The 21553-nt window shown below is 34.9% G+C and overlaps 1 protein-coding gene across 7 annotated transcripts in view; it reads left to right on the top strand.

The window, feature by feature from the left end:
• RAVER2 (ribonucleoprotein, PTB binding 2) overlaps positions 1–21553 on the top strand; it is a 98761-nt gene that overhangs the window by 27790 nt on the left and 49418 nt on the right. For all 7 annotated transcript variants that reach the window (XR_007410814.1, XR_003128150.3, XM_025427985.3 and 4 more), the window contains exons 5-9: positions 6594–6720; positions 14566–14648; positions 16483–16587; positions 16750–16861; positions 18720–18982. Coding sequence is in view for 5 of the 7 variants with exons in the window: in XM_025427985.3 (XP_025283770.1) it covers positions 6594–6720; positions 14566–14648; positions 16483–16587; positions 16750–16861; positions 18720–18982 (690 nt within the window). In the remaining 2 variants the exon portion in view is untranslated. The remainder of the gene's footprint in view (positions 1–6593; positions 6721–14565; positions 14649–16482; positions 16588–16749; positions 16862–18719; positions 18983–21553) is intronic.

The following is a 21553-nucleotide window of genomic DNA, read 5'->3' as shown; positions in this document are numbered from 1 at the left end:
TAAATCTGGCGACTATAAGTAGAGTGAGTTGAATAAAACCTTTCAAGCAATAGAATTGGGCAAATTTGCATGCTTCAAGAGAGGTGAGTGGTGCAGGTGAAGATGTGTAGAAAAGGATGTATGGTGAAATGATAGGTTGATGCCAAATCAGGGAGGACCATTGAACACTGAAAGAGTAGAGATTGAATTTGATAAGCGGGGGGAGTGTGGGGGGAGCTTTTGAAGTATATAAACAAGGTAATGATAGAATCAGAGTTAAGCCATCAAGAGATCAGTCTAAAAGTGGTTCGTAGATGAAATGAGGAAGGAGGAAAAGATAGGAGGTTGCTCTTGGCCTCATGTCTCTTGCCCTCCTCTTCCTGTTCTTTAATCTCACATCTGGTCCTGGATCCCTTCTCCTTTCTTTTGTAGTTTGTCCTTCTCCTCTTAAGTGCTTCTGTCATTCTCCTGTCCTTGCTTGTGGAAGTCATAACTTCACCTATTCTTTGACTGTCAATGTCATGCCTCTGGTTAAATTGACTCTGTTGGATCATAGTCACACAGTTTAAAATTCTGAATCCATCTAGTCAGCTACATCTGCAGCGAGGGCACTGTGTCCTCTTGAAGAGAAACACCTACATGACTTGATGCTATTACACATGTGTAATATATGTTAATTGGTTATCCCCTGCAAAACTTTAGCTCATCATCTCTCATCAGCTGCTTATTTCCATTTTCTACAGCAATTGTCTCAAACTTTCACCCTGTTTCTGCCTTTGTCCTATCAGCTGGTCATGGCTCCTACTTTTTAGAAAGTACAAAGGTCATGTGCTGGATCATTCATTCAACTCTTCTCATACTGCACCAGCAAATGTGTCCCAATTTTTTAAAAAATATTTGTTTGTTTGTTTGTTTGTTTGTTTATTTATTTATTTGAGAGGGCGGGCCAGAAGGGGGAAGGGGCACAGGGGGTGGGAGAGAGAATCTCAAACAGATTCTGAGCTGAGCACAGAGCCTCACATGGGGCTCTATCTCATGACCCTGAGATTATGACCTGAGCCAAAAACCGAGAGTCAGACACTTAACTGACTGTGATACCCAGGCACACCTGTGTCTCTATTTTTCTTTTTCTCTTCAGTAGCATTCATTCCACAGGTACATTCTGCACACCCACTCCATGCTAGGCACTGTTAGAGATGTTTACAATTCTTCAGTGAACAAAATGGACAAAGACCCTGCTCTCTTGGAGGAAGAGCTGTGCTTCCTCCTGCCGGTGCTGGGGCTCATGACCATATCCCCCATCTTCAAGGATTTTGATCATTACCTTTCTACTTACTGTCATTTGTTGCTCCACTAGCTCCCATCCCATCTGTTTATAAACATGCTCAGATCCTTTCCTTTAAAAATGCTCTCTACATACTGCCCTTTATATTAGTCTTCCTTCACAACTGGAGCTTCTTGAACAATTAGGCCCCATTTGCTGTCATCATTTCTCCATTTGCCTCTCAGCCTGATGCACTGTGGTTTCTGCCTCTGCTATTCAAGTGAACCTGTTCTCATGAAGATTAATAGAGATTTCTCAGTATTCAAGTTGAATAGGTGCTATTCAGTCTTATTCCTTGGTCTCTTTAAGAGACTCCACTCTCCTCAATTCCACCCCACCATTCTTTTTTTCTGCTTAACTGTTCCTTCCTCTTCTTCTTTTTCCCTAAAGGCTGATATCAGTAGATGTGTGTGACTTGCAAGCACATATTTTTGAACCATTTGCCCTCAGCACTAAATCGGTATTTCCAAATGATTGTTAAACATCCCACCTTCATGTTCTATAAGTAGTTCAGTTTCAGCATTTCTAAAAGAAAACTATCTTTTCTCTGGAACTTGTTTTTCTGTGTTCTGTGGTGTTGGATTGGATTTGCTGAGTTTATAATTCTGAATCCATCTCATCACCTGCTTCTGCACCAGGGCACTGTGTTCCCTTGGAGAAGAACACATAGGTGGCTAGATGTCACTACAAATGTGTGATATACATGTATAATTCTGTGTTCTGTATATGGCACCAGTTCCCTCTGTTACTAACTCTAATTGATTTTTTTCCAATGCATTGTTTGATTTGATTGGATAATTTATTTTGCATATATGCATGTATCTTTTCGAATTAGTGTGTTTGTATCCTTTGAATAAATACCCAGTAGAAGAATTACTTTGATAAGGTAATAGGTAATACTATTTTTAATTTCTTGAGGAACCTCCATACTGTTTTCCACAGTGTCTGTCCTTATCTTTATAATATCCTCGTTTTTTTCTTTTGGTTTACTCTTTCTCCTCTGTCTTTATTGATATTAATATTTAGTACTTTTGTTTTCAATCTATATTGTTTTCTGATTAACGTATTAAAAGCAGGTATCCTTTTAACTAATGCTATACATATGTATCATAAATTTTATTTTGCTTTTTAAGTTTAAATTCTACTTAACATATAGTGTTATATTAATTTCAGGTATACAATATAGTGATTCAACAACTCTATACAATGTGTCATGAATTTTACATTATGTTTCAAATTGTTTTATGATTTCCTTTTAAATTTAAAGCTTAATTACTTTTGTTTTCATCGTTCAGTTTTTATCCACTTAGGAATTTTAAACATCTATTCTTCTAACACAGATCTGTAATGTATTGCCTTGTGATCAGAGAGTCTAGTCTCTAATGTTGATTTGGGGGAGGGGACCCTGGGGCTGCATTTTGTTTCAGTATGTGGTTACTTTCTGTGAATGTGCCATGTGTGCTCAAAAACAATCCAAACTCCATGTTTGTGGGTTATAAAGTTAATATATGAATCTATGTGTGTATAAATACTAGTTTGAGCTTATTAATTGTGACTCAAATCTTCCCTGTCTTCGCTTATTTTTTTTGCCTGTTTGGTCTGTCGATGTGTGAGAGGAATGTATTAGAAGTTACGTGTAATGGTTGAGTTTTCTTTTTCTCCTTATTATGTTAGTTGTTTCTCCATAGATAGATAAATAGGTATAGGTATTATTATTAGGTGCATGTTTGTTTGTAGTCATATTGATTATTTTACCCCATATGTGTTTTTCTGATGTTAGAGTTGCTACTTCAACTTTCTTTTAGTTTATATTTGCCATCTGTTTATTACCAGCCTTTCTGTATATTTGAAGTATGTGTCTTATAGGTAACATGTTGCTCTAAAAACATGTTTTAAGGGGCGCCTGGGTGGCTCATTGGCTAAGCGTCTGCCTTCAGCTCAAGTCATAATACCAAGGTCTTAAGATCGAGCCCCACATCAGGCTCCCTGCTCAGTGGGGAGCCTGCTTCTCCTCCCACTCCCCCTGCTTGTACTCTTTCTCTCTCTCAAAAAATAAATAAATAAATAAATAAATAAATAAATAAATAAATAAATAAATAAATTCATTCTTTAAAAAATAAAAACAGGTTTTTAAAAATAAAATTTAAAAAATCTGTAATTGGTACATTTAGACTACTTAGATAATGTAGTGATGTTTATTTTCTCATAACATGTTTTCTTTTAACTGTCCCTTTTTTCTTTAATTTTTATTTCTTATCTACTGTTGGATAACTAAGAATTTTCTTCAAGTGTGGGTTGTCCTGGAGAGCAGGTGAAAGTAGGTAAGCATCTCTGGGACAGGAAAAAAGAAACCCCTCAGACAGCAAATCTGAATGTGCCTTCCTTAATGTCACCCCTTTAACAGGGAAAACTAAATGGAATTCTGCATTTTCCATCTGAGGATGGCAGTTTGAGAATTAAACTGGTGGAGTGCACACCATTGCAGCAGTGATGTACTTGATAACTAGGTTGTACTGACTGACCTTTGGAGTCTCAGCTGATCCATTTCCTATGAATTCTTCTCTAGAGAGGCGGGGAGCCATGTCTTGTGCCTCTTGGCATTCCTCCTCAGCATCAATTGTACTCTTAGACTAGATACCAAATGTTTGTTAAATGAGGTTTTTAAATTATCTGAGGCCCCTAAGATCAGGAAGCAATCAGAGGGCTGAGATTTTGTGGCTGAGGAAAAAAAAAAAAAAAAAAAAAAAAAGGCATAGAAACATAACTACTTAAAAAAAAGAAAAGAAAAAAAATTCTTCTTCCCATTTCAGAGTTATATGTTCTGTCTTTAGCCTACTGGTAATTGCTGCTAACTTATTGGCACCCCAAGATTTCTCAGTATCCCTTTCTTCCCATTTAACTCATTCTTATCTCCATCCTACTTCCTCCTTCCTACTCCACCTACCACCATATTGGTGTTTACATTTTAATTTTAGGATTGCCTTAAGTATTTTTTTTTCCCATAGTACTGGATTTTGTATGCAAGACCGAAATTACCTATGACATAACGTACCTTTATTTGCACCTACCATGTAATATTGTCTTGCATTTACTTTATCTTATGTCTCATTTTCAGAGAAGGAATTAATGTGGCAAAAACTTTTGAGAATTTGTATAGTTGGGAATATTTTTATTTCTTTCACATATTTAGATAATAGCAGAGTATAAAAATATTGTAGATACAAAATTCTTCCTTTGACACTTTGAAAATACTAACTTGTTGCCTTTTTAAATCCAATGTTGATGCTTTGAGAGAGAAGGTGGTATTAATTCTATTCTTGTTCCTTTGGAAATATGTTCTTTCTCACTGGAAGCTTTTAGCATTTTTTCTTTGGCTTTGAAGTTCTTAAGTTTCATACTAAAAAATGCGATTAGGTATGTTTTTTCCTTATACATCATCTTCGGAACATCATAACCCCTTTCATTCCATGTTCTTAAATTTTTCTTTAATAATGAGAAATTCTCAGCCATTATTTCTTCAAAGATCCTCTTTTTTCTTCTTCAGGGATTCCTATTTTATACAGGTTGACACTTCTAACTTCTTTATCACCTTACTTTTTCTGTTTTGTGTTTCTTATTTCCATGTTTTGTTTTGTTTATTTGCATTTTCCACTTCTTTATCCTTTGCCAGTGTCTTCTGAGAGCTTTCTTTGAACTGATCTTTTAAGTCCTTGTTTTGTTTTTCAACCACACATGTTCTACTATTTATCTGTTCAAGCATGGGATGGAGGTTAAGAATAATGCTCTGTAACAGTTTCTTCAGTTTCTTTGTCTATAGAATGGTGATAATTATTTTACCAATTTTATAGAGTTGTTTTGGAGAACTACATGATCTAACCCATGTGAAGTGCATAGAATGATGCCAAGTATGTGAAGAAGGCTGCTTTTTTTCTTTCTTTTTTTTAATGTTTATGTTTTTCAGATCCAGTATTTCTAATTAGTTATTCTTTGTAACTGCTTGTCCTTGATTCACGTTACAAATAAACATTTTATAAGGGTATCTATTATGTTACTATGTAGTGTTCTTATTATTTCCTATCCATTAATTCTGGTTCATCCCTTACAGGTGGTTCAGTTATTTACTTATGATTTTTAATGGCTACATTCTCCAGATGTCTAGCTGTGTTCTGTGAATAGGTTTTTCCCTGGGAGGGTTTCAGCTTCCTTCTATGTGAGTGTTTAGGGGTTGGGGAGTAAAGGATGGACAGGGGAGAGCGAAAGCCTGTCCATTTTAGCTGGGGTTTAGTGAACGCAGATGGGGAGCCAGGGCAGAGAACTCCTCCTTTACTATCTGTCCTAACCACAGCCCCTTTCCTGCCCCAACCAGGCAACCCTGCACCTGGGAGAAACTGGTAATTCAGTGGTCCTGCAGCTGTCACTACACTGGTTTCCCTTCTAGTGCTGGCCAGGAAGACCCTCATTACCTGCACGAGTAAAAAGCTCTTCCCCAAACTGGCTGTAGATGCAGGCTCTCTCCTGCTCCCAGTTCAGGCCTGCCTCCACACTGAGACCCGCCGCCACCTCTCTCTCTGGGGATTTCTCTCAGACTTTGTGTCTGATTCTCAGATTTGTCACCCTGTCCCTCTCATTTTCACAGTATCTGGGTTTAACGAGGGATTCCAATTGTATTCTCAGTTCTCCATTTTTTTCATGACTAAAAGTTCATATTCATAGTTTTTTTATAACTGTATATTAATATTCTCATCTATCAAGTCGGTTTTTGAAACTGAAAACAATTCCATGTTTTTAGGAGGTTACCTCGTCACATGTGTGTGAATTCACTTCAGCCTTGTCTCGAAGATTAAGTTAATGAAGACTTTTATTATAAGAAAGTTTTTGTTTGTAAGGCAACCCACATTATTATGCTCTAGATGAACATTCTATAGTAAGGCTCTTCTGTAGTATTGACAGTGTGTCAACAAGTTATCTCCCCATTAATAAATTCAGATTCCCTTGGCATCTTTCTACTGGTATTGTGTGAAGAGATTTATCTTACTAAACTGTTAGTCCTCTTAAAGCCAATGTGTATTTCACTGAGACATTTTATGAGGATTTCAGTATATGCTGTATAGTAGAATATCTTAACATTTTAATTAGGAATTGTGGTAGGATAATATACAGAAATGTTTCATATAAAGCAATTTGCATTTATCCTAAAAAATGAATGAGAACTTCTGGAAGAAAGCCTTTAAAATGTCCTCTTTTGTGCTTTTCCTTGTTGTAATATTTTCTATTTCTGTATTTATTGAAGATGCACAGTAATCAAAAAGGCTTACTTCCAGAGCCAAACCCTGTACAAATTATGAAAAGTTTAAACAATCCTGCCATGTTACAAGTTCTTCTTCAACCCCAGCTCTGCGGGCGAGCTGTTAAACCAGGTAAGCACCATGAAAACAGATTAAATATAGAATGTTGGCAAGAAGTCAAATTGTGCTGTTTTACATGAAAAACACATTTAAATTATTCCAAAAATATTTTTCTAGGACTTGCCAATGACTTTTAATTGATGGTCTGAGATGATAATATGTTTTCACTATTTCTTAAACATTTTTACTTATTTTTATTTAAATTTAATTTGCCAACATAGAGTATAACACCTAGGGCTCATCATATCGTGTGCCCTCCTTGATGTGTTTTCACTATTTTTGGTACAGTCTGCTTCTGTGTTTCCTAATTTCTTTTCAGTAAATGTTGAATATTCAAACCAGTTTAGCTCCTAGTTGACAGGAATTTAAAGACCAGATTAAAAAAACTAATAATAATAAAGACCAGATAATTAACACACTATGTTATTATGGACTGTACAAACAAAGGATGCGATACCTTCCCATGTAATATTTTTAGCAGAATTACTTTGTTCAAAAGTGTTAAAGGTAAAAAAAAAAAAAAAAGTGTTAAAGGTATGTCTCCTCTTTCCTTTTCTGTTGAAAAATTGTTTCACTTTGTAGAAAATGTCAAAAATAATATGGAAATCTTTATAAAATTGGTATATATTAAATATCTACCTATTTAGTATTCTTCCTCTGATAAGAGTCTATCTTTTGAGATGCACAACTATACATACATAAAATGTGTATTTTAGCATTATGAAGAAGTGAATTTTTCAGTGCTAAGGTTTAGAGTAAAAATGTTTACATATACCTATTGTTTCAACCCCAAGTGGTCTACTACCAACTAGTGGACTGCAATTTACACCTAGCACTAACCACTGAGGGTTAGCACAGACCCTACAAGTTAGGGGCTTGGTCACCTGTTGGTCTGCTCCTACTTCACACACCAGCTACAAGTTCAGGGGATATCCAAACCACCTGTATTTCTGATCAACTGGCTATAAATTAGGGGGTTCCTACCACCTCAGATTTGATGATTTGCTAGAACAACTCGTAGAACTTAGGAAAGCCCTGTACTAAATGATTACAGATTTATTATAAAGGCTACAAGTCAGAAATGACCAAGTGAAGGTATCCTTACAGCTAGGTCTAGGAGGGTCCTGAATGCAGAGCTCTTATGCTTTTGTTCCATGGAATCCGAGCACATTACCCTCCCAGCACATCTGTGTATTCACCAACCAGGGATCTCCATGTAATTAAATTTGGCATCCAGAGTTTTACTGGAGTTTCATTATGTAAGCGTAATGGGCTGTTATTGAACTGAACCTCTACTTTCTCTCCTCTCCTTGGAGATCATGAAGTGTGGCTGATATCACATGACTCAATGCCCCAGCCCTCTAATCACATGGTTGGTGTTTCTGGCATTGACTCATCCCATGGAAGGGCCCACCTTGAGTCACCTTGTTAGCATAAGAAACACACTCCTGTCACTCAGAAAATTCTAATGATTTAGAGTTTTCCTTCCAGGAACCAGGGACAAAGACCAGTCAAATTTTTTATTATACAGCAATATTCATAGTAAGTATATCTATAACCATCAATTATTTGTGTGTAAGAAGCAGTGTTAGAGGTTTTCTGGCTCAGTCTATTACATAATCAGATATCTCTTCTACAGTTTTAATGGTATAGAGAGTTGTTTTCATGTCTTGACTATTCAAAGCATAAGAAGCTCATTATTTCCCAAGGCAACCTATTCCTTAGTTTGACAAATTTAATAACTAGGTTTTTAAAAAATATTAGATGATAAACCCTATAATTGTAGTGACATTCTAGTTCTTCCTCTGGAGAAATAAGGAATAAGTCTATTTATTGCTTCTTCCATCAGAAAAGACTTCTAATATTTGAAGACCACTACCATGAAACCGTAGGCCTTTTTTTTTTTTAAGATTTTATTTATTTATTCATGAAAGACAGAGGCAGAGACACAGGTAGAGAGAGAAACAGGCTCCATGCCAGGAGCCCAATGTGGGACTCGATCCCAGAACCCCAGGATCACGCCCTGGGCCAAAGGCAGGCGCTCGACCACTGAGCCACCCGGGCATCCCTTTAGTCATTTTTTTTCTTTTCCCTGTCTTCTGTTCTCCAGGTCAGTGGTCTTTTTAAAATTTATTTTTTTACTATGCAGCACTATCATTAAAGTAAATTTTGAGCAGAGCCCCAATATATACACTATATGTATCAACTATATGTCAGTTATATAAATGCACCCTTGTTGACCTATATATTAAGAAGTGATACAGCTTATATTTTATTAAAAGATAAAAAGTAAACATGAACGAAACTTCTAGTATTTTTTTCTGTACCTCATGAACTTCTTTGGAGATTACAGTTTTATATTTGACTTTCCACAATATGTCCTAAGATATGCTCTCTAGTTTCCCTAGCTAGTTGTCCTCTTGTAGATATTAGCCTAGGTTTTCTGGGTTGTCCAGCAATATGGTGTACACAGAAATCCTGTAAATGGTTTTTGATCAACACAGAATGCAGTGGGATTTATTTCCTATGATCATTATATTTCTGTTAATGCAGTCTGAGATTGTATTAGTGTTTAAAGGAAGCATATCATGCTCTTGTGTCTTTTAGAAAGTATTGGCCACACCTTTGGACTCTAGGCTCTCTTCAGTAACTCCCCTCCAGTATTGCTTTTTTTCTTTTCTTTTCATCTAAGAATTTATTCTTTCCTCTGCTTTTCTACTCAGATTGATGTATGATCATAGAGATTATGCTTATTTTAGTACTGGTTTTACAGTTGTAAAGATATTCCACTGTTACACTGATGGAGAAATTATTTTGCCAAGCATGGCTTTTTGTTTGTGTGGAGTGGCTAGGGATGACATCTACCTCATGTGAACACATCCAAAGCTTCTGGAGGATGTTTGGAAAGTTGCTTGATCTTCAGGAAAGACAAAGTGTCTTGTTAATAATAAGTTCTAGATTTCCTTCATTATGTCCTTTAGGTCTTAACTCTATCCCTTACTATACTTTGAGCTCCTCACAGAGACTCTGAGCAAGCTAAGAATGATAATTCCTCATGTTTATATTAAATGTAGTATATATGTTTATACTCTTTAAAAATTTTTTTTCACATAACTCACATATATTTACTTGTTTATAGTTTGTCCCACTAGAATGTAAGTTCCATATTTGCAAAGATTTATGTCTTGTTCATCTCCTGCACCTAAAGCAGCACCATTATTTATAATGAAAGGGACTTAAGTGTTTGTTTACAGGTTAATCCCCTTCCTCTACATCTCTGTCCCACAACTCACACATACCTGGTCTGGTCTGTAAATTCCTAACGACTCTTGTCTGCCTTTTTTGTTTAATTTGTACCCCTCCGTCAGATTGACTTTCCTTCCAGGCCCAATTGGGTTATGTTACTCTAACCATACTGATCTTTTTTCTTCAGTCCAGACCTTTTAACTACCTTCAAAAATATAATAGTGTAAATATTCTAAATTTCTTTCTTTATGTGTGTTTCCATTTAAAATTTTAAGTCATGTGCATTTAGTTGTAGTTTAAATTATACTTTTTAACAGCTTTGTTGAGGTATAATTGCGTGTTAATTGGCCCATATTTAGAGTCTAAAAAATGAGACATTCTGACATGTATAAAATTGTAAGTATACATAAATCTTGACATATGTATACACCCATATATATATATATATCACCATAATCAAAATAATGAACATATTTATTACTCAGTTTCTTTTTGACTGTAATCTCCTTCTTTCCCATCCCCAGGAAACTACTGATTTGATTTCTGTCCCTATAGCTTGTATTTTCTAGAAATTTCTATAAATGGAAGCACACAGTATGTAGTATTTGGCTTCTTTTCACTCAGCTTTTTGAGACTCCTTTATGTTGCTACATGTATCAATACTTTTTTTAATGAGGAGTAGTATTCCACAATTTCCATGTTCATTGACTTGCTGATGAACATTTAAGTTATTTCTAGTTTGGGATTATTACAAATAAAATTTCTGTGAACATTTGTGTACTAGTCCTTATATAGGTTTATGCTTTTATTTCTCTCTGGTAAATTAGTTGTGGAATGGCTGGGACATATGTTAGATGTATGTTTAAGTTATAGGAAACCCTGCCAACAGTTTTCCAGTGTGGTTCAACCACTTTACATTGTTACCCATCACTGTCCAAGGCTCCAATGTGCTTAGTCTTCTCACCAACACTTGATGTGTCAGTGCTTTAATTTTAGCCTTTCTGTTGGGTGTATAGTGCTAGCTCACTGATTTTGAGTAATCCTTTCAACTAATGATTTTGAACATCTTTTAATATACTAATTTAGCCATCTTTATATCTTTCAATTATATCTTTTTAAATATTTTGCACATTTTAAAACTGAGTTATCTTTTTCTTATTAAGTTGTAAGTGGAAAAAAAAGTTGTAAGTGTTCTTTATTCTAGATGCAAGTCTGCTGCTGTATATATGGATCTGCAAATATTTTTTTCACTCTGTAAGTTGTCCTTGATTAACAATAACTTGTGGAAAACAACATTATTTTGGCAAAGCCCAATTTATTATTTTTCTGTTATAATTTGTATATCGTTTGTCAGATTTAAGATGCCAATTTTTTTTAAGATGCCAAATTTAAGGTCATTAAGATGCTCTCTTATATTAAAGAAGTGCTATAATTTTATCTTTTATATTTAGATCTATGATTCATTTCTTTTCTATGATTCATTTTGAGTTAATTTTTGTTTATGATGTGAAGTAAAGTTCCAGGTTTTTTTTTTTCTTTTTTTACAGTTGTTCCAGCATCACTTGTTTAAAAAGAATATCCTTTTTCCATTGAATTACCTTTGAAGTTCACGCTCTATCTGTGGATTCTCCATTCTATTCCATTGATCTAAATGTCTGTCTTTATCTCAATACTACATTGTCTTGATAGATGTAGCTTTATAATAAGCCCTGAAGTCAGTGTAAGTCCTCCAACTTTATTCTTTTTCTATTTGTTTTGCCTAGTCTATGTCCTTTGTATATGTATATAAATTTCGGAATCAGCCTGCCAATTTCTGTGACAGATGTCAGTAATTTGGTTGGGATTTTGTTGAATTTATCTACTAATTTGGACATAATTGACAATTCTGAGGTTGAGCCATACATACGGTATATTTCTCTATTTAAGTTTTTTAAAATTTGTCACAGCAGTAGTTTATAGTTTTCAGGGCACAAATCTTTCACATATTTTGTGAGATTTACCAATAGTATTCTATATTTCTTGATATGATTTTAAATAGTATTACTTTTTAAATTTCAATTTTGAATTTCTTGTTGCCAGGATATACAAGTACAACTGATTTTGTATTTATCTTATCTTGCAACTTAGCTTACTATTTCTTGTAGGTTTTTGTTCTTAAGATTTTCTATATAGACAATAATGTGACCCACAGAGAAACACAATTTTCCAATATGTGTGCCTTTTATGTCTTTTTCTTGCCTTACTGCAATAGACAGAAATTCCAGCATAATTTATGCATTAATCTAGTGAGAGTGGACATTTTTACTTTGTTTCTGATCTTAAGGAGAGAGCATTCATTCTTTTATTATTATGTCAGCTTTAGCTTTTTCACAGATTTTCTTTTTCAAGCTGGGAACTTTGCCTTCTATTTCTTTATTGCAGAGAAATTTTGTCATGGTAATTGCTGAAATGTATCCAGGCATTTTCTCCATTAACTGATATGATCATATGTGTTTTTTGTTTTTGTTTGGTCTGCTAGCATGATGAATTACATTGATTTTTCAGTATAAAACCAAACTTTCATTCCTAGGGTAAGCCTCACTTGATCATGACGTATATAATCCTCTGTATGTATTGTTAAGTGTTGTTCAAGCTTCTTGAGGAGGGAAGGATGGGGCACAGTGGGAGACCTAGCCAAGAGCTAAGGGCAGTTAGATGTGAGACTGTAGACATTTTCAGAGTGTTTTAATTCCAGTGGTGGTTGTTTTAGACTTTTAGACTGGGAAACAACCGTATTCATTAAAAGCTGTGAAAAAAGAGTAACAACATCCAGTGACTAACTGAAAAAAGACAAGAGGTGGTGTTGAAATTTCTAATCATAATTGTGGATTTGTCTACTTTTTCAGTTGTAGAAATTCTTGCCTTCTATATTTTGAAGCTCTGTTATTTGAAGTACATTTGAGATTGTTGTATCCTCTTGATGAATTGACCCCTTTATCATTATGAAATACCCATATTTATCCTTCTTGCCTAATAAACAGTCTGTCTTTATAAACAACTCATGCTAATGATCTAATCTTCCTACTACCAGTCATGAAATGGAGTCATTCTAAAGAAAGCACGTTTTAATGGTCAGTTTTCCAAAGATGAAATGGACTCATTTAGCAAGTAATAAAACTTGAAATCTACTTTTGAAAACATGGGATAAACTTGTAGAGAGGTTATATATTATAATACCCGAATATTTTTGATCATTGGATTATATGCTTTTTTAAAATGTCTTTTTCCCTTCCTTCCTTCCTTCCTTCCTTCCTTCCTTCCTTCCTTCCTTCCTTCCTTCCTTCCTTCCTTCCTTCCTTCCTTCCTTCCTTCTTTTTAAAGAAGACAACACAATTCTTTATTTTTTTAAGTAAGCTCTACACCCACCGTGGGGCTTAAACTCACAACCCAGAGATCAAGAGTCACACTAGTCACATGTTCTACCAACTGAGCCAGCCAGTCACCCCAAAATTAAATGTGTTTGAAGTGCTTCCTCTGACCATTTCCAGTTACTTTATAATAATTAGGTGAAATTACTTCATATATTTTCTATCTCATGGTTTTTTTTGTCTATATACTGTTTATTCTGAAAACATCCTCCTCCCACCTTTTTAAAAGATTTATTTATTTATTAGAGAGAGAGAGAGAGAGCACACACATGCAGGAGAGGGCCTAAGAGGGAAAGAAACTAAGCGGACTCTGTGCTGAGGAGAGCTGGACGCAGGGCCTCTATCTCACCACCCTGAGATTGTGACCTGAGCTGAAACCAAGAGTCAGAAGCTTGACCGCACCACTCAGGTGCCCCTATTCTTTTTTTTTTTTTTTAATTTTTATTTATTTATGATAGTCACAGAGAGAGAAAGAGAGAGAGGCAGAGACACAGGCAGAGGGAGAAGCAGGCTCCATGCACCGGGAGCCCGACGTGGGATTTGATCCCGGGTCTCCAGGATCGCGCCCTGGGCCAAAGGCAGGCGCCAAACCGCTGCACCACCCAGGGATCCCTAGGTGCCCCTATTCTGAAAACATCTCTTTTGATATATGCTGTGGTATTTGTACTTAGGCAAACTTGATAAAAAGTGTAGTTGCCATTTATTCTTTCTATCACTTATATACAGCATTGTTTCTTTTATTTTTAATGTAAATATTTTTCTGTACATATATTCCCTTCTTAAATGGATTGGAAGCTTTTCAAGAGAAAAGGTTGTCTTGTCCTTCATTCCCTCATCCCCCAACTCCCTGCCAAAATATTCCAAACACCTAGCAAAACTACTGAGCAAATAAAATGGCTTCGGTTAGTATTATACTCACTAAAAGATGAAATTAATTAGTTTTGTTGCTCTAAGCCCCAGAGAAGAGACAGGCTAGGTGTGGTGTTTTATTATTATGATAGAAGGTGTTGGAATTTTAAACCGAATTCTAGGTTTGAATCACAGGGAAGGGAGCTTGCCACTTTTTGTGCAATGACAAGGTCAGTATATCATTGAACTTTGGATGAATTTGTTAAGTTTAAAAATATGTAGTTACTTGCCGTTTATGGAGTTTGTTTTTATCATCTCATAAAGTTTAATTTTTACTTTTATTTTCTTAAATCAGTTCTTGGAACACCTCACAGCTTGCCCCATCTGATGAACCCATCCATCTCCCCGGCGTTTTTGCATTTGAATAAAGCACATCAGGTATATAAATAGCATTGAGTACTGACATAAAAACTTGGAGTGACTCATTTGTTCATAAAGTTTAAAATTCTCAAAAATTAAACAACTATTTTGTTTTTTAAACAAATCCTTACTAATAACTATAGCTACGTGAAAGCATGAGTACATGAGATCAAATTAAGTTCATCAAAGCAGTATAGTTCTATCTATTGATTTCTGCTTATAGGGCATTAAGAAGGGAAAGAGGTGTATTTTGTGGCATATTTTTCTACAAATAAGTGGTTAAAAACAAGTCTTATGTGGTCTTAATTCAAAGCATTTATAGAAAGAGAAAAAAATGAATATGAACTCTTAGTTTTTGAAATTTAATCTGTATAGAAATAACTCATGTAGGAATAAAAAATATTTTTCTTCCTTTTTTCAGATAAATATTTTAAAATGTATTTGTATATATAAATGTATTATTGAGGATAAACAGGGCTTATGAATTTCAGGTGCTGCTGAAGGCTGTATCTGTGTAGGAGTCAAATTACAAGTGCAACCTAATGCATAATAGATGATTGATGGAGATTGAGTGAATGAACATCTAGTCCTAAATGCAGCTTTTTCAGGGAAAGGTTTATCTTTTATTTAGTTTTCATTCTTAGAATCTAACATAGGATCTTGTACATTATAGGGTTTTATATATATATATTTTTTTTTTTTTAAAGATTCTACTTATTTATTTGAGAGATAGAAAACAGAGGGAGAGCTCTCTGCTGAGCAGAGAACTTGATGTGAGGCTCAATCCTAGGACCCTGAGATCATGACCTGAGCCAAAGGCAGATGCCCAGCCGACTGAGCTACCTAGGCACCCCCATTATAGGGTCTTTATTCCTTCATTTATTCAACATATTTTATTGAGAATCTAATGTGTACTGGATACTCTGCTAGTCATTGAAGCTATAGCATTGAAAGAAAATTAATAGTCATTGTTCTTCAAGAATTTAAAAAACTATAAGAAACAAGTGTTAATAACAGTAAGTTATGAAGAGTGACGTGAGAGAGGAGTTCAGAGTATTGACAATATTTTCTTTACTTTAGAACTAAGACTAGAATGTTTAATTTTGCCCAGAAGACCTATCCAAGCTGGCCTCTCCTGCCTCTCCTGCTTGTTGAGTATCACCATCCCAGCAACAGTGGCCTGCTTTTGGTCCTCAGAGGGCCTTGATCTCTTCTCCTTAGGTCTTTGCTCCTCTGTTATTCCTTCTGCCTGGCGTGCTCTCACCCCAACACAACCTAAGTCCATAAATTTTACCTACTTACTCCTCCATAGCCTTCAGATATCTGTACCAGAGTTCTTTCCTTGGGGAAATTTTCCCTGAATTTACCAGTCTAAATCAAATCCCCAATTATTCTCATAGCTCCTGTATTTTTCCTTCATATCCTCATCACCATTTGTAATTATGCTTTTGCAATTAATTAATGTCTCCCTTTCCCAGGCGCCTCTAAGATCTGTGAGGGCAGGTCTTATTTTGTATTTCTCACTATATAGCACAGTGTCTGGCACATAGAGAGTGCCCAATAAATATTTGTTGGATGATTAAATGAATAAATAAATGATTGAATGCTGCTGACATTAAAGCCAAAAAGGGATGAGGGGAGAAAGAATGATGAAAATAAAAAAGAGGATGTAGAGTTAGTTTCATGACTACATGATCACATCTTGTATATTAAGAGTTAATTAGCATTGCCTGAAGTGGGAAAGTGGCATATTAAGAAGCTGTTGCTTTTGCTCTGAACTTGAAAACGAATTGGGTTCTATAACAAGTAGCTTTCAAAGTTAAACTAACTTAATGCTTTATCATTTTCACAGAGCGCAGTTATGGGTAATACTTCCAATTTATTCCTTCAGAATCTTTCTCATGTACCACTGGCGCAGCAACAATTAATGAAATTTGAAAATATTCATACTAATAATGTAAGTATGGAATAATTTTTTTTTCTTTTAACTGAATTCATTCCTTTTCTATATTCAGGCTGCTGGTCAGATTGTTGATGAATTACCACATGTGTAGCCTTTTCATTAGATGATATCCTGCTGCCATGGGCAGAAATCTTCATTTCTTTTTTTCTTTTGCAGAAACCAGGCTTACTTGGAGATCCCCCCGCCATGGTACTTCACACCACAGTGGGGATCGGGTCAGCACTTCCTTTGAATACAGAGTTGGGTCACCATGGAGAAGCACATAAAAGTAAATGACATGCATTTACTGAAGACTCAGTATACAGTCAGACATGAGATTTAAAGATGGTTTACCTATATTCTACTTTTGTTTACAGAAAGGTCAAATTTGAGCTCTATTCAGCCATTTAAAATTTTAAAAGCTCTCTAGGCTTTTCTACTTTTAATATTAGAAAACTATTGATAAGTTATTGATGGACTTGCTTCCATGCCAAGATCACACTTTCCTTGTCTGATGTGCTTTAATATTTGATGAAGGTTCACAGCAGCATGGGGCAAAGACACAGCACTCTTTGAGACTCATATGCTGCCCACTGGGCTGACAACATATTACCTAGATATCTGTTTAATTTTTGCCTGAATAAGAAGCCCTTACTATTAAAGAAATATGTGGTATTTTGATGTAAACGTTATTTATTTGATTATAATATTTTTTAAATGTGACCCCCAAACTAGTAGAAGAAAAATAACATGTATACTCTGTGCTTCTGAAAAGATGACAAATTTAAACAAAACAATGATTTTTTAGAAAAACAAGAACATGTGGTATACTAAGATTTCTTACTTGAATGCGATGTTGAAAGGCACTTTCAGTTTGAAGTGTAATTGAAATTGTTTGAAGTGATTATGCTGGGAAAAGAGAAGGGCCACCAGTAATTAAAAAAGAAAAGTTGTTAAATATGGGTAGCAGATTTAGCTTCTGTGTAAAACCGATGAGTCAATGATCCAATGAATCAATCAGTTCTGTTGACTGTTAGAATTGACTGCATGAATGTTGAGCTAGTATACAGATGTAGAAATTTTATGGTATGTTGGGACCTGTTCAAAAAATTAAATTTTGTATCACTAAAAGTTTATACATATGTTAATTATTTGTGTTGGATTAAATAGTAAGCTATTTGCTTTAGCATGCACTGCTTTAAGGACATTGAAAATTCAGCATGCAGATAAATACATTGCTAAAAGAAGCTAAGTATCCACCTCTATTTAGTACTAGAAATAATTTAAGAAATTTATGTAGTGAATTTGTAAAACATAAATTTGACTTAGTTATCAAAATTAGCTCTTTTGATTTTGAACTATAGATTTTTTTAAAAAGTGGAATGGTTCAGAATTTTCCTATTAAAACTTTCATTTCTTCCAGAATTTCTTATTTCCTACAAATAAAAAAGTAAAACTTTGATGTGTTAAATTTGGTGCCTATCTATTCACAAATATTAATGTTTTGTAAACCAGCAATGTGATGTTTAAAACCATCTCTTTAGGTTTTAAAAAAAAAGTCTTGAGTTTTGTAGCATTTATGGAGTTCTTTGTATAAATGCTACAACCCATGGCCAGTTGCACGCTACCCATGGGAAGACATTGAATTCAGAGCTGGGAAAAGATACACACCGTTGGTTATTATAAACCAGCGCAAGTCAGCTGATCAAGTTTATTGTTAGATTTAACTTTATTAAAATGCCAAAGTATTTTTTTAACTGAAGACTTATTTAATTATTCCCTTCAAATATGGAAGCAAACTAGTGATTGAGCATAAAAAGGAATGTACCTAAGTGCCAAAAAGTATATATATTTTGCTCTCAAATTCTAAAATATACAATTAAAATTTGGAATTAAAAAATATCCTTGAGATTATCCTAGAAGTTGTTGAAAATAGGAAAAGCATGACTACTGTTCTAGGTTTCTGTCTTCCCATATAGAAACCTACTGCTTTACAACCACTAACTTCACCTTTTAAGTTTAACTATTCTCTGATAGATACAAAAGAGGTGTCTCCACATTTCCCCCGTAAGTTAACAAAACCACAAGGACTGTTGTGAATAGCTCTTGTCTAACCAAAAGCTTCTTGAATTTGTGGTTCACTACAGCATCTAATCTGATTCCAACTCAAACAACTTTAACAGCTGGCATGGGAATATTGCCATTCTTCCCAAATCAGCACATTGCTGGACAAGCTGGGCACGGGAATACTCAGGAGAAACAGCCAGCCTCGGTGGGGAAGGCAGAAGGAAATTTCTCAGGGTCACAGGCTTATCTTCAGAGCTTTCCAAACCTTACTGTTGGAAGCTTGCTGACAGGACACCATAAGCAACAGCAAAGTCAGCCGAGAGGCACAGAGATAAGTTCAGGGGTAAGAAAACTCTGTGTGTGTGTGTGTGTGTGTGTTTGTGTGTATGTGTGTATACACACACGAACATGTGTACTTGTGTATATTACATGTGTGTAGATGCTATGCAGGAATATATATGTATGTTCTTTTAAAAACATCATAAATGAAATTATTCTGATTCTAGTAGATTCTAATTTGGGGCCTATTTTACAAGTAGAATAACTTATGAAATATAAAGAATCTTAACTATTTTTTAAATTTCAAAGAAAATAAAGTGTATATGGATTACAAACTAGATAATTGATATATGTTAATGATATGATTTTTTCATAGTGTGCATTTACTTCTCAATATAGAAGAAAGTATTGCACTCTTTAAAAAAAAAACCTGTTATTATAAGGAAACAGAACTCCATCTTTTCATAAATGATGCCAGCTGATGGTTGGGACTATGCTTCATTACTTACAGTTTGTAAATAAAGTCATTTTAATTTGAGTAAAATGGGTTTTGTAAAGTCTGTTACTGTAAAATACATATAAATTCTTTATTATAGATATTTGCTTTTCTGCAAAGTTTGAGATACTAAAAAACTTGATTTAAAAAAATATTTATTTGAGAGAGAGAGAGAGAGAGTAAGCAAATGAGCATGAGTGGGGGGTGTGGATGGACAGAAGAGGGGCAGAGAGATTGGAAAAAGGAGAAGCAGACTCCCTGCTGAACAGGGAGCCCACCACAACTCAGTGCTCAATCCCAGGACCCTGGAATCATGACTTGAGTCGAAGGCAGACTGACTAAGTCACCCAGGTGCCCAATGCTTGATTATTTTAGAAATTAAATATAAACTGAGTTCAAAATTTTATAGTTTAGAAAAGCTTAAGAGTAGGGATCCCTGGGTGGCGCAGCGGTTTGGCGCCTGCCTTTGGCCCAGGGCGCGATCCTGGAGACCCGGGATCGAATCCCACATCGGGCTCCCGGTGCATGGAGCCTGCTTCTCCCTCTGCCTATGTCTCTGCCTCTCTTTCTCTCTCTGTGACTATCATAAATAAATAAAAAAAATTAAAAAAAAAAGAAAAGCTTAAGAGTATCATTAATACTTATCCAGTTATATGCTATTATTTATGAGACTTTCTAAGTTAATAATGCTCTTCAAAATAATGTTTTTTACTTTAAAGGTATATTGTATAACTAAGTAGGGTGTTACTTTAATATTGGAAGGCAGAACCAATTTTTATCTTAAAAATGTCAAAGTCATTTATTAAACTCTGGTCTACTCAAAAGAATCTGCTCTGTGTTTTAATTCTGGAAGATTTTACCCAATTATGTTATTGGTTCTTAGACCAGTGACATTTGTAAATGTTATAATTGATAGGTAGAATAAAGTACATTTAGTTTTTATTCATACCCTGAAATACTATTTGGTTTGTATGTGGTATAAGACTCATGTTATAAGTAGCATGTGAGGAAAAAAATTCATGTAGTTGGCTGTATTCAAATGTCAAAATAATTGAATTTGAAGGAGGTTTGATTGTCAGCAAGTCATAGCAGCAGGTATAGATAGAATGGTATCTACCATAGTTCATTGAGAAAGCTAAGGCAATTCTTCTAGACTAAATTTTAAAAAATTATCTGCAGTATTAATTTCTTGGGTTATTGAGGGAACTTAAACACATAGAACTCCTGTATGAATATACTGTGTCTTTTTGCACAGAAAGCACCAGATTTTTGAGAAAGCTTGATTTGAGGTGATTCACATAATGAGCAGAGCCTCAGGAAGAAAACAGCCAAAGTGGCCCAGGGCCTGGAAAACAAGTTCTATGGAAAGAACTGAGGGATATGGATACATGTAACTCAGAAAGGGAGGATCAGCTGGATATATATTAAAAAATGTATATACTCTCAGGCTAGTTACATGGTATTTTGTGTTTCACCAGTAGTCAGAGCTAGTCCAATAAGTATGACATACAATAAAGCAAATTTAGACTTAATATAACAAACAACAGTCAAAGCTTTCTAACAAAGAAAAAGCTGAAACAATTAAGTGAACCCCAGGTGAGCATTGGTACAGATTGTTGTAGAAAGAATTCCTCTTTCTGACATAGGAATTTGGACCAGGTACTCTCAAAGTAGGTTTCCAAGATTTTTGACTTTGCTGAACATAACTGGTTTAACTTGGTTTTAGATTTTTAGACCTACATTAAAAATTTTTTTTATTAAGGTATAATTGATATATAGCATTATATTAGGTTCGAGTATATTACATAATGATTTGACATTTGAATGTATTACAAAATGATCATCACAATAAGTCTAGTTAACATCCATTACCATACATAGTTATCATTTTTTTTCTTGTGATGACAACTTCTAAGATCTACTCTCTCAGCTACTTTCAAATACGACATGGTATTAACTATTGTTGCTGTGCTGTATATTACATCCCCGTGATTTATTTATTTCATAACTGGAAGTTTATACCTGTATCTATGAACTTGGTTTGGGGGGGCAGCAAGGTTTGCTTATACATAGGAGTGAGATTATATGGTATTTGTTTTTCTCTAACTTTTTTCACTTAGCATAACGCCCTCAAGGGCT

The sequence above is a fragment of the Canis lupus genome, chromosome 5 (assembly GCF_003254725.2).
Source record: "Canis lupus dingo isolate Sandy chromosome 5, ASM325472v2, whole genome shotgun sequence".
Classification (NCBI taxonomy): domain Eukaryota; kingdom Metazoa; phylum Chordata; class Mammalia; order Carnivora; family Canidae; genus Canis; species Canis lupus.
The sequence above is the reverse complement of the archived record's forward strand: the minus strand, read 5'-3'. Positions and strand labels throughout refer to the sequence as shown.